This window comes from Lithobates pipiens, unplaced genomic scaffold, assembly GCF_037356315.1.
Source record: "Lithobates pipiens isolate NorthernLeopardFrog02 unplaced genomic scaffold, aLitPip1_a1.2 Scaffold_8, whole genome shotgun sequence".
Taxonomy (NCBI): Eukaryota; Metazoa; Chordata; class Amphibia; order Anura; family Ranidae; genus Lithobates; species Lithobates pipiens.
The window spans coordinates 556,110,807-556,124,771 of record NW_027507903.1 but is presented as its reverse complement, the minus strand read 5'-3'; the positions used below and the strand labels follow the sequence as shown (position 1 = coordinate 556,124,771).

At 45.9% G+C, this 13,965-nt stretch overlaps 1 protein-coding gene across 1 annotated transcript in view; it reads left to right on the top strand.

The window, feature by feature from the left end:
- Nucleotides 1-13,965, top strand: part of PLEKHA2 (pleckstrin homology domain containing A2) — a 155,725-nt gene that overhangs the window by 113,456 nt on the left and 28,304 nt on the right. Inside the window, exon 9 of the mRNA XM_077469962.1 lies at nucleotides 196-266. Within this exon, the coding sequence (XP_077326088.1) occupies nucleotides 196-266 (71 nt within the window). The remainder of the gene's footprint in view (nucleotides 1-195; nucleotides 267-13,965) is intronic.

Sequence of the window (13,965 nt, the reverse complement as noted above, 5' to 3'; positions counted from 1 at the left end):
ATAGTTTTATCTCTTTAGTGGTATTTTTTAGTGGTATTCCCCATTATGCATCTCAGAGATATTGTTAAGTTTCGCCATCCTGCACATTTTTGCTAGTATTTATTATAAAGAATTCCAGTGATGGTATTACACATAGATAATCCGATTAGTGTCTTATATCTATGACCAATCTTACTTTTATATTTTAATCTTTAGGACCGCGATCCTCTGCGCACTATACGCCTTAGAGATATTTTGAAGACGCATGAGTGCCTAGTTAAGTCAGGGTAAGTGTCCTTTATCCTTGGCAATAAGTAAGATCTCAGGGGAAAGCTGGGCTCTGGATCTGCTCCCCTGCCAAAAAAATTAAAATGTGTCTAAAATGCAGCATAGATGTTTTGAGTCATTTTCCTGCAGTGTCATTGTCAATGACTGGTTTAGCAATGCTCTTTACTTAGTTTGTGGGAAAAAATGCTTACCCTTCATTCATACAGGCCTAAAAATAATGCATATACAAGCATTTTTAAATTACAGATCTGAATGCAGCTGCATTGTTTGGAGTCATTCGCACAGGTGCATAAATATAAGCTGCTTTTAGATCCGTAACACAGAATCAAAAGATCTGCATTTAAAAACATGCTATTTACACACCTACTCATATAAATGCATGTATATGCATTTGTAAGCATGTACATTAAAGTGGATGTAAACCCTTACATACAAACCCAGTGAAGTCAACAGCCTTAGATGATACACAGAGATGAAACAATCCTCCTACACAGGTTTCACTTATTTATCTGTAGCCTTCTCTTCCCTACACCCCTTCAAAAGGGCAGTAAAGTGTTAAAATCTTTCTTCTTCTGTCAGAAACACATAGGAGGGGGCGGAGAGGCTGCAGTAACAGTGTGTGAGAGCTGATTGGAGGAAAGGAATACACCCCTTCACACAGCAGAAGAGCTGTGTTCTGAATAGAGAAGCTGCACACTGAGCCCCCCCCCCCCCCCTTCCCAACACAAATTTATCTCATGTGTAGGAATACTTCTCAGAAGTGGCTCATGCTGATAACAGAAGAAGGAAGCACCAGAGAGAAAGGACACTTAGAGCTTTGAAGAGAGATAAGTAAAAACTGCAGATATGTGTGCTTTTCTCAGATTCCCTGACTACGGTTTACAACCACTTTAAATCTAAACAAAGGGGAAAAATAAAGCATAAAAATAGATTATGTACGTATAGGCGTCTTTACGTGCTTAAACGCATCTATACGCAAGTGTTTTGTTGACCATTACGCAGGAGTTTTTCTCCTAGAAAACACATATGTAATAACATCAGTAACATTTTTACGGCCGTGTAAATGAAGCCTTAAAAAGGAAACTTTCAGCAAGTGCACATTTTGCACTACTATTGAAAGCAATTTTCTCAAATCGCCTTTCAGGACAACCCCGGAGAGAGTGTAGCTCCACCTTGTCATTAGGAAACACATGCCCACTTTAAAAACACCTCCTCTTCCTCCATGGCTTCAGTTATTGTGTTTCCTCCTTGGAGGAAGCATGTGCCTGAACCAGGGGAGAGCTACACTCTCTGCAGGGGAGTAAGGCTTACCTTTCGTTACAGGTTGTTTCTTCTTTTGACCCCCAGCAGCATCCCCAGTGGGGGAGGACTCCTGGAGCTCCTGGTCCCGCCATCTCATGGGAGTAAGGACCCTCGGAGTGCCGGCGTCGGGTGCCCGGTGTCCACTGATTTAGCACAGGGAGGGCTCTGTCGCTGGCGGAGGTCGCTGCAGGTCAGCGGCGTGGCTCCGTTTTCGGCGCCGGGTTCCGGGCGGCGACAGTGTCGTTTACGGTGACGCGCAGGCGCTCTGAGGGGGCGTGGCGCCGTGGTTCAAGCGCCTGGAATGCAGGGATCATGGGGCGGGTCAGGTGACCGTGTGCTTCCGCTTCCGGCCGGCCCTGATGATGCGGCGGCCGGGAAAATTTAAAAAAATGACGGAGCTGTTTGTGATAGCTGCCTTACTCAAGCGATGGAGGAGTGTAAGCCAGCTATGGCGGAGACAGGCGCCCCTAGCACCGGTCCAGCCCAGGTACGTAAGGTGCACTGGCACCCTCTGCTTCACTGTTGGGCTATGTCTTTGTCTGTTCTCCCCTCTTGGGGGCCTGTCGCTGCAGGTCAGAGGTGACTTCGCTCGGACCTTTTGCAGCCTGGTTCTGGGGTCTCACTAGTGGTCTGTTTGGTGGTGGGTCTCTGCACTGGCTTGGTGTTAAGCAACTGGTTGTTGTGAGCTTTTAGTGAGTTAAACCTGCATGTCGTTTCAGGAAAAATCACTAGGAAAAGCTAGACCAGGTCAGAGAAAATGTCCTTCTTGCAAGACCCCCCTCAGAGATTCATGGCAGAAGGCAATGTGCAGAAATTGTATCAGAGAATTGGTGGAAGAGGAAACATCCCAGCAATATAAGGATTTGTTTTCTTCGGTTAAAGAGCTGACAAACTCCTTGAGTTCAGTCAGGTCCATCCTGATACAAAACCCTCCCGCACAGACCGAGCCTCAGAACTTGCCGCCCAGCCCCAGGGCGTCGTCGTCCAGACAGGTGGATACCGAGGATTCTGGAGACGAAGGGGGTAGTACTCTCATCTCCTTCAGGGATTCTGAGGAGGAGGAAGAGGAAGAAGATAGCAGGGGCTCCAAATACAAGCTATCACTAGAGGAAGTAGATGACATTCTTAAAGCAATCTACACTACTCTAGAAATTCAAGAAGAAAAAGTACAACTGTCAATTCATGACAAAATGTACCAGGGGTTGGACGAAACAAAACGGAGAGTTTTTCCAGTCCACAGGGTCCTCTCAGATTCGGTGAGAAAAGAGTGGAAGGACCCAGAAAAAGCCCCTTTCTTCTCTAAAGCTCTCAAAAGAAGGTTTCCCTTCGAAGATAAAGACTCAGAGGTTTGGAACAAAAAGCCCAGAGTCGATGCAGCTTTCTCGCAGGTATCCAGACGAACGGATCTAGCCTTTGAGGATATGGGGATCCTTAAAGACCCAATGGACAAAAAAGCTGACTCCATCCTTAAAAAGGCTTGGGATGCTGCGTCAGTCAGTCTAAAACCAGCTATGGCAGCTACGGTTGTGGCCAGGAATCTGGAATGTTGGGTAGAGAAGCTGAAGAGCCATATTGAAGCGGGGACACCCCGCAAGGATCTCTTAGAGTCCTTTCCACTGATCCTGAATGCAGTCAAATATATGGCGGATGCATCAGCAGAATCAGTTAAACTGGCCGCTAGGTCTTCGGCTCTTGTAAATTCAGCCAGGAGAGCAGTTTGGCTGAAAACATGGTCTGGGGACACTGCTTCTAAGGTCAAACTGTGTGGTCTACCCTTCTCGGGTGACTTGCTCTTTGGACCCGATTTAGAGTCTGTGCTGGATAGGACAGCCGATAAAAAGAAGGCTTTTCCAGCTAAGAAAAAGCAGGTTGCCAAAAAGAATTTTCGTGCTTTTCAGCAATCCCATAAAAAAGACCAGGATCGCAAGAGCAGATGGGGTTCACAGAAGGGCAAAGGCAAGGGTGGAGTCCTCTTTAGATCTCCCCCAGAGCAGTCCCCTAAGAGCAAGTGACAATATCTCCCCAGTGGGGGGGAGACTGTCAGCTTTTCGCGAACAATGGGACAGGCAGTCTCCAAATCTTTTCGTGAAGAATATTGTCGATCAGGGGTACAGGTTGGAATTTTCAGAACCACCCCCGAGCAGGTTTTATGTGACAACATTGCCAAGGGATCAGGAGAAGGCCTCTGCAATGAAGCTTTTGTTACAGGAGCTGATACAGCAAGAGGTTCTGATTCAAGTCCCAGTAAACCAGCAGGGCAGGGGTTTTTACTCACATATTTTTCTGGTGAAAAAACCCTCAGGGAAGTACCGTTTAATCCTGAATCTAAAAAGTTCTGAACAGGTTCATTCGGTACAAACATTTCAGGATGGATACAATTTTCTCCATCACAAAGTTGTTGACCCCAGAGTGCTTTATGGCATCCCTGGATCTAAGGGATGCCTACCTTCATATACCCATTCATCAGGCATCGCAGCAGTTCCTGCGCCTGGCATTGAAGGTGGGGAGTTCGGTATGGCACCTCCAATTCAGGGCTCTGCCATTCGGACTCTCGTCCTCTCCCAGGGTCTTTACGAAGATTATGGCAGAGGCTTTGGAGCCCCTGAAGTTGAAGGGGATTCCAGTCGTCCCTTATCTGGACGACCTTTTGTTTTTTGCAGACTCCAGGGAGCAGGTCCTAGTCAATCTCCAGAGGGCCCAGTCTCACCTCGAGGGCCTGGGATGGCTTCTAAATCTAGAGAAGTCAATCCTGACCCCCTCAAAGGAAATGAAATTTCTGGGGTATACGTTAAATTCGATTCTCCAGAAAGTTTTCCTGCCGCTGGAAAAACAGGAAAAGTTGCAGCTAGCTGTACAGCGGATACAGAGCAACCAGACAGTCTCAGTCAGGACGGCTATGGCAGTTCTGGGCCTGCTTACGGCAGCAATCCCGGCTGTTCAGTGGGCCAGGTTCCATTCCAGACCCCTTCAGAGGGAGGTTCTGTCAAGCTGGTCCCATCAGGATCCTTTGGAAAAACAGCTAAAAATTTCGTCAAGGACGAAAAGGGCTCTTTGGTGGTGGAGAGACCAGGCAAACCTCTCAAGGGGCCTGGTGTGGACCTTTCCTGTGGACAAGCGCCTTACTACAGACGCAAGTGCCTGGGGCTGGGGAGCCCACCTGGATGGTCAGACATCTCAGGGGGTCTGGTCCAAACAGGAAGCTCAAAGATCATCCAACTGGAGGGTGTTGAAGGCGATCTTTCTGGGATTAGTGGCCTTTCAGCAGAGTTTGAGAGGCCACCATGTCCAGATGTTGTCAGACAACACAACAGCGGTTACCTACATTATGAAGCAAGGGGGAACCAGAAGCAGGAGCTTGATGGAGCTAGCCAATCTGTTGTTAGCCTGGGCAGAGCAGAACACAGCCTCACTATCGGCAGTGCATCTGAAGGGCTCTCAGAATTTGTTTGCGGACCTCCTAAGCAGGCGCAAATTGCTAGAGGCAGAATGGAGTCTGAATCAGGAAGTGTTCCTGATGATCTCCGAGGCCTGGGGGGTTCCACAGGTAGACCTTTTTGCCAGCCAGCAGAACTCAAAGGTGGACAGATTCTTTTCTCTTCACCGAGGAGATGCAGCAATAGGGTTGGATGCATTTGCTCACCCCTGGCATTACCAGCTGTGCTACGCCTTTCCCCCCTTTCCTCTAATTCCACTAGTACTGAGGAAATTCAGGGAAGAAGGGACAGACTTAATACTAGTCACTCCTTTTTGGCCAAAAAGGCCTTGGTTCGCGGGTCTTCGAAACCTAGCCTCGAAGCCCCCTTGGAGGTTACCACTCAGAAAAGATTTGTTATCCCAGGGGACAGTAAATCATCCAGAGGTGGAACTTCTACAGCTAACCGCCTGGTTTCTGAGGAGGACCTATTAAAAGCCAAAGGTCTTTCAGATAAAGTAGTAAAGACCCTGCTGTCTAGCAGGAAGGCAGTTACACAGGCAATTTACATGAAAGTCTGGAAAAAGTTCAACTCCTGGTGTAGTTCTAGAGAACTCAAGGTCAAGGGCACGGTCTCCGTATTGGAGTTTCTCCATGAGAGAATGGAGAAGGGTCTCGCAGCCAGTACCCTGAAGACTCAGGTGGCTGCCTTATCAGTTTTCTTTGAAAAGACTTTATCTAAAGAAACTTTAATTTCTAGATTTTTTAGGGCTCTTGCTCGAAGTAGACCAGTAGCCCTTAAAGACTTTCCCAGTTGGGATTTGTCTACAGTTTTACAGGGTCTCTCGGGAGCACCGTTTGAACCCTTACAAGAAGCTTCTTTACAGAAGGTGGTTTTAAAAACAATCTTTTTGGTGGCCATCACCTCGGCCAGGAGAGTCAGCGAGCTCCAAGCTCTAGCTATTACAGAACCCTTCCTTAGAGTTTATCAGGACAGGGTGGTACTGAGGACGGATCCAGCATTCCTACCGAAAGTATCCTCAGCTTTCCATCGATTGCAGGAAATAGTGTTACCTACATTCTCTGCAACCCCAGCGAATGCAGGAGAGGAAGTTTTTCACACATTGGATGTGAGAAGGTGTCTATTACAGTTTCTGAAAATTACTAAAGATTTTAGAAAATCAAACGCCCTTTTTGTGATATTTTCTGGATCACGCAAGGGGGAGAAAGCTTCTAAAAGTACGCTGGGTAGGTGGCTTAAGTTGGCTATAACAGAAGCCTATAAAGCAAAAGGAGAAATACCTCCCTCAGGTATTGCTGCCCACTCTACTAGATCCACAGCAGTTTCCTGGGCTGAAAGGGCCGGTGCAACGCCTGAACAAATCTGCAAGGCTGCCACTTGGTCCAGTTATTCGACATTTCTCCGGCACTACCGGTTAGATCTACTGTCTGCAGCAGATCAGGCCTTGGGCAGGAAGGTACTGCAGGCAGTAGTCCCGCCCTAGGGTAAGTTTCTCGGTTATCCTCTCCGGGGTTGTCCTGAAAGGCGATTTGAGAAAGACTAAGTTAGACTTACCGGTGACGGTATTTCTAAGAGCCTTTCAGGACAACCGTTACTTCCCTCCCTAGGTTATGCTTAGTAAATGTATTAAGTTCTACCATGGTGTTGTGCTTTCTGTGCTTTGTTTTCCAGTGTCGGAAGGCCACAATAACTGAAGCCATGGAGGAAGAGGAGGTGTTTTTAAAGTGGGCATGTGTTTCCTAATGACAAGGTGGAGCTACACTCTCTCCGGGGTTGTCCTGAAAGGCTCTTAGAAATACCGTCACCGGTAAGTCTAACTTAGTCTTTTAACAAGACTGTCTTAGGCTGGGGTCTCACATTTACGTTGCAGTGCTGCCCTATGCACATTTTAGTACATTGTGGTGCCATTCATTTTTAATAGTAATGCACCTGCATTCCAGCAATCAGCAATGGAGAACAGAACACCTTACCATTCATTGACATGCATTGGGGGTTATTTACGAAAGGCAACTTGGAGTTTGCACTTGCAGCAATGTCAGTGTAACTTGGGTACGACGTGGAAGACATCTGTGCGGCTTCGTGCACAGAAGTCTATGCAAGTTGCACCGAAATCGCCAAAAGTAGTGCAGCAACTACTTTTTCAAATCTGGCATTTGTTTTACAAAATGTTTGGAAAGCTATGTTAATGTAATGCAAATACCTGTCAATGCCCATGTGAATAAGGCCTAAAAGTAACGTTTAGTGCAACCCCACTCCCACAAAGGAGTCGCTATAGTGAGCTGGTCTGTCTTCAGTGAGGAAGAAACAAATTCACTATACCACAGGACAGCTGGACACCCTCCTCCATTTCCAACGGGCAACAAAATTCCAGCCCAGTCTTTGAAATAGGCCCCCCAGCTAAGCTGCCGCTAGGACCTCGACGACCCTCCAACAACGTTCCATCAGACTGCCCAAAGGGCATGGTGTCCTCCTGTAGGACGGGACCCAGGACCAATATAACTCCTAATACAGGCTCCAGACTATTTATGGGCTCTCCAACCACCTACTGTACACACATTCCCATGGACTGGCTGGGTCTCCCTTGCCCTTCTGCCTTTCCTCCCAGTGCAATTCCAGAGCCCTCTAGAATGCAGGGAGAAATAATCAGACCAGCACCCTCGGAAACACTGAGCAGGCTAAAGTAATCAACCACTTCTCCATTGTCTACAAATGAGCCAAACTAAATCTGCCTAACGCCTTAAACCCTAACTAGGAGGGTGCTATACCTGTACTAGAATGAATATAGAGGCTGCCTTTTGCTGACTTCAATTCAGAAATGCTAATTACCCGGCTGTCTCTGGCTTTAATACTATTATTAGACACTGATAAAGAACAAACACCCAAATCTGAAAAATCAAAGTGACATCTGAATTCCTGGTCTGCCTAATGATTCAGTAAGGCAGTGTATAGTATTATCAGAAGGGGGAGATCAGCAAAGACAGCCTTTATGCTTACTCTGTATGGGTTTCCTTTAACAAATTTAATTCCATAAAGCAGTTTATGAAATCGTTCACATCAGTCACGTTTATTGGCCCTTTAAACCCATCTGCCAGTACACTGCTTTTAGCTGAATTCCTATAAATGTGAACAGATTCTCCTGCATAGCCAGTGACGCTCGTTATTCAGTGCAGCAATGCCTTATGAAATGAGCAACTTCCTCTATTCGGAGATGTAAACCACAGCGCACAGGATGTCTTATCAAGTCTGCCTCACCTTTCTGTATTTCCTACATATGGAACCACATGAAGCATGCTAGACACAGAGATCACATCTACTGTCCCCAGGGTGACAGCTGCTAATGAGGTCACTAGGGTTGTAGGAGCCCATGTCTGTGCCCTAGCAGCACAAGCGACCATGGACGTAGCATGACTTACATGATGCAGCCATGCCTGACTATTGAGGCATCAGTGCAGTATATTGGTATAAATCAGCACTCATGTCAGAATAACTGAAAAATTATTTGTATGTGCTAAGCCGGAACTCCTGTCAAATAGGTAAAGACCAAGCATAGGCCTTATGCATACTGTGCGTTTAGCCCTAGTGCATGAGGCTCTGGCATCTAGACAGTGCCGTCTTTAACACAGGGCAAACAGGGCAGCTGCCCTGAGCCCAAACATTCTTGTGGAGCCCAACATCTAGCCACGTGCAGTTGAAGAGGATGGAAAGCAGTAAGCGGCACCATTACTGACAGCGGAGATGGCTGAGTGGGGAAACACACTGACAAGCAGCTACAGGGACTGGAGGAGTGAGGAAGTAATAGAGAGGAGGCAATGACATTCCTTGGACAGGATGGATGAGCGCAGTGGCCTCTCCAGCTTTCATATTTGGGGGGGCACATGGGGGGACAGGCACAAAAGTAGGGGGCAACTATAAAACGCAATACATAAATATACAGTATCTCACAAAAGTGATTACACCCTTCACATTTTTGTAAATATTTTATTATATCTTTTATCTTTTCATGTGACAACACTGAAGAAATGACACTTTGCTACAATGTAAAGTAGTGAGTGTACAGCTTGTATAACAGTGTACATTTTTTGTAAAATAACTCAACACACAACCAATAATGTCTAGACCGCTGGCAACAAAGTGAGTACACCCCTAAGTGAAAATGTCCAAATTGGGCCCAAAGTATCAATATTTTGTGTGGCCACCATTATTTTTAGCACTGCCTCAACCCTTTTGGGCATGGAGTTCACCAGAGCTTCACAGGTTGCCACTGGAGTCCTCTTCCACTCCTCCATGACGACATCACAGAGCTGGTGGATGTTAGAGACCTTGCGCTCCTCCACTTTCCATTTGAGGACGACCCACAGATGCTCAATAGGGTTTAGGTCTGGAGACATGCTTGGCCAGTCCATCTCCTTTACCCTCAGCTTCTTTAGCAAGGTAGTGGTCGTCTTGGAGGTGTTTGGGGTCGTTATGTTGGAATACTGCCCTGCAGGACTAGTCTCTGAATGGAGGGGATCACGCTCTGCTTCAATATGTCACAGTACATGTTGGCATTCATGGTTCCTTCAATGAACTGTAGCTCCCCAGTGCTGGCAGCACTCATGCAGCCCCAGACCCTGACACTCCCACCACCATGCTTGACTGTAGGCAACACACTCATCTTTGTACTCCTCACCTGGTTGCTGCCACACATGCTTGACACCATATGAACCAAATAAGTTTATCTTGGTTCCAGTAATGTCCTTAGTCTGCTTGTGTTCAGCAAACTGTTAGTGGGCTTTCTTGTTCATCATCGTTAGAAGAAGCTTCCTTCTGGGACGTCAACCATGTAGACCAATTTGATGCAGTGTGCGGCATATAATCTGAGCACCAACAGGCTGACCCCCCACCCCTTCAACCTCTGCAGCAATGCTGGCAGCACTCATACATCTTCCCAAACACAACCTCTGTATATAACGCTGAGCACCTGCACTCAACTTCTTTGGTCGACCATAGCAAGGCCTGTTCTGAGTGGAACCTGTCCTGTTAAACCGCTGTATGGTCTGAGACACTGTCCTGCAGCTCAGTTTCAGGGTCTTGGCAATCTTCTTATAGCCTAGACCAGTGATGGCGAACCTTGGCACCCCAGATGTTTTGGAACTACATTTCCCATGATGCTCATGCACTCTGCAGTGTATTTGAGCATCATGGGAAATGTAGTTCCAAAACATCTGGAGTGCCAAGGTTCGCCATCACTGGCCTAGACCATCTTTATGTAGAGTAACAATTCTTTTTTTAGATCCTCAGAGAGTTCTTTGCCATGAGGGGCCATGTTGAACTTCCAGTGACCAGTATGAGAGAGTGAGAGTGATAACACCAAATTGAACACACCTGCTCCCCATTCACAGCTGAGACCTTGTAACACTAACAAGTCACATGACACCGGAGAGGGAAAATGGCTAATTGGGCGTAATTTGAACATTTTCACTTAGTGATGTACTCACTATTGTTGCCAGCAGTTTAGACATTATTGGTGTGTTGAGTTATTTTGAGAGGACAGAAAATTTCCACTGTTATACAAGCTGTACTTTACATTGTAGCAAAGTGTAATTTCTTCAGTGTTGTCACATGAAAAGATATAATAAAATATTTGCAAAAATGTGAGATACTGTGTGTATATATATATATATATATATATATATATATATATATATATATATATATATATCTATATCAGGAATCAAATGCACTCCAGAGATCATCAGTGCAACCTCATCAATGCCCATCTTTGCGGCCTCACCAGTGCCCATCAACTCAGCTTCACCGGTGCCAATCAATGCAGCCTCACCAGTGTAGATAAATGCAGCCTGATCAGTGTCCATCAATACAGCCTCACCAGTGCATGGTGATTAGAGAGAAGAGCTGGAAGGGGGGATTACAGAGAGTGGGGATCTCCCACTTACCGGATGGACACTGTCATATGAAGTTCTGCCTCTTGGATGGTATACTCTGATAGACTACACATAACGGCTGTCCCGTGTAAGCAGGAGATCTGTGTAATCTAGTGGCTGTGGACCTGTGGGTCCTGCTGGGAGTGGACAATAGCCTATGGTTCCTGCTGGCCTGTGGGTCCTGCTGGGAGCTGGCCATGGCCTATGGGTCCTGCTGGCCTGTAGGCCATGGCCAGCAGGACCCACAGGTTCGCAGCCAACTCCGAGAAGGATTCACAGGCCATGGGCACTGGGGCAGGGTAAATGAGGTGTATGGGGGGGGGGAGAGGGTGTCAGGATTTCTCACCTCAGCTATGGGCCGAATTGGCAACTGCCAGCTCAGAGCTCAGCAGGACAGGTCCACCCCCTTGCATGGCCTCCTCCAGTCCTGGGGATGATCCTGTCTCCTGGGGTCAACTTCTGGTGCATGCACAGTGTACTGCAGCCACCAGCGGCACGCCCAGGCCAGCCACATTGTGTCCACTGTCTAACTCCAAGAGATCCGACTGCTGCAACTGGTAGTTGTAGTTATCTCAGGCTGGCCGCATTGTTCTCCAGACTCCACCCACCGGGAGCAAGCAACTTCAGCGTGCAGCTGCCGCCGCAGACTACAACTCTCATAAACAACAGCAGTTTTAATGAGTTATACTTGAGGGTGAACACTATAATATTAGGGGGGTTGTGGCCCCCACAGGCCCCACCTTAGTGATGCCACTGGAAGAGTGGAAAGCCGGTGGATGGGGAGAGTTCTGTCTCTGAATGAGGCGCATGTGTGCTTAGCTGAGGTGATGTTTTCTACTGTTTTAGCTGCTAAACTATTATTGCCCTTCTCTGCTTACTATTAACACTATCAGCACAGCCTGTGCATACTGGTCGGCACGGACTAATCAGCGAGCCAAAATAATAGGCTGTAACCTCTTGCATAAGTTAGCAGTAATAATGTGCTGTTGTAATCTTTAGCAGCCAACCAGCAAGCAGAAATGATGTGCTATGACCTCTAGCAACCAGTCAGTGAGTGGTAATGATATGCTGTAACCTCTGGCAACCAATCAGTGAGCGGTAATTATATGCTGTAACCTTTGGAAACCAGTCATTGAGCAATAATGATAAGTTGGAACCTCTGGCAACCAGTCAGTGAGCAGTAATGATGTGCTGTAACCTTTAGCAACCAGCCAGAAAGCAGAAATGATGTGCTGTAACCTCTAGCAAACAGTCAGTAAGCAGAAATGACATGTAGTAACTTCTAGCAAACAGTCAGTGAGCTGCAATGATCTACTTTAACCTCTAGGGCTACCAGTTAGCAGTAATGAGGTGCTGTAACCCCTAGCAACTAATCAGTGAGGTGTAATATGTTCTGTAACCTCTACAAGCCAACCAGCAAGCAGAAAGGTTGTTCTGTAACCTCTAGCAACCAATCAGCAAGCAGAAAGAAATTATGTGCGGTAACCTCTATCAACTAATCAGTGAGCCTTAGTGTGTGATGTAACCTCTAGCAACCAATCAGTTATCAGTAATGATGTGCTGTAACCTCTGGCAACCAATCAGTTAGCAGTAATGATGTGCTATAACCCCTAGCAGCTAATTAGTGAGCTGTAATGTATGCTGTAACCACTAACAACCAAACAGCAAGCAGTAATGATTTACCTTTAGCAACAGTCAGCAAGCGGAAATGATATGCTATAACCGCTAGCAACCAGTCTGTGAGCTGAAATTGTATGCCGTAATCTCTGGCAACCAATCGCATTCGCTACCTGATCTGCTGCAAAAAAAAATTGTATTTTGAGTATCTGCCATTTATTGTATGTCTCAGATGTGGGGAGTGAAATTGCATGGTGGGGGGCCCAAGAAAATGTTTGCCCAGGGTCCAATCAATATTAAAGACGGCCCTGGTTCCAGGCATTCATGCCTGGGCACATGCTGAACTAAAAAAAAAAGTACCGCTCAGTGCACCATCCATCTCCACCCAGCCACACAGCTGTCAGCCCCTCATAGAGTTTCTTAAATTGAGGAGCACATGGTAGAAAAGTACATGTCACTTTTAGTAATTTTTTAAACATTTAATGGTTAAGAGCATCAAATACAGCCAATGTGTTTCGGGGTAAAAAAAACAGCCTCCCCCTTCCTCAGGGCTTGAGCAGATGATGTTAACCACTTGACCTCTGGAAGATTTATCCCCAGGCAATGTTTTATTATATAGCACAGCGTTACTTTACAGTTGCACAGTCGTGCGACACTGTACCCATTAAAGTGTATGTCTTTTTTTCCCACAAATGGAGTTTTCTTTTGGGGGTATTTGATCACCACTGCGTCTTTTTATTTTTTGGGCTAAAAACAAAAAAAGCCTTACAATTTTGAATTACTTTCTGCTATAAAACATATCGAATAAAAAAAAATGTAAAAGTAAAATGTCTTCATAAATGTAGGCCAGTATGTATTCTGCTACATAGTTTTGGTAAAAAATCCCAATAATTGTATATTGATTGGTTTGCACAAAAGTTATAGCGTCTACAAACTATGGGATATTATAATTTATTTTTTGCTAATAACTAGTAGCGATTTATAGTGGGAGTGCAATATATTGCAATATATTCCTGCATTCTGACACTAACTGACACTTTTGGGGACCAGTGACAATAATACAGTGAACAGTGCTAAAACAATAATTTATTTTTTGCTAATAACTAGTAGCGATTTATAGTGGGAGTGCAATATATTGCAATATATTCCTGCATTCTGACACTAACTGACACTTTTTGGGGACCAGTGACAATAATACAGTGAACAGTGCTAAAACAATAGGCACTATCACTGTACTAATGACACTGGCTAGGAAGGGGCAATTAATGAATTAATGTGCCTAGCCAGTGTTTTACTGTACTGTGGGAGGTGCTTTTGGAATTTATTATATTATTATTATTATTATTATTATTATTATTATTATTTTTACAGGGGCACAAATTCCATCCCTTCCCTCCTGTCAGAACGGCGAGCTGCCTGTG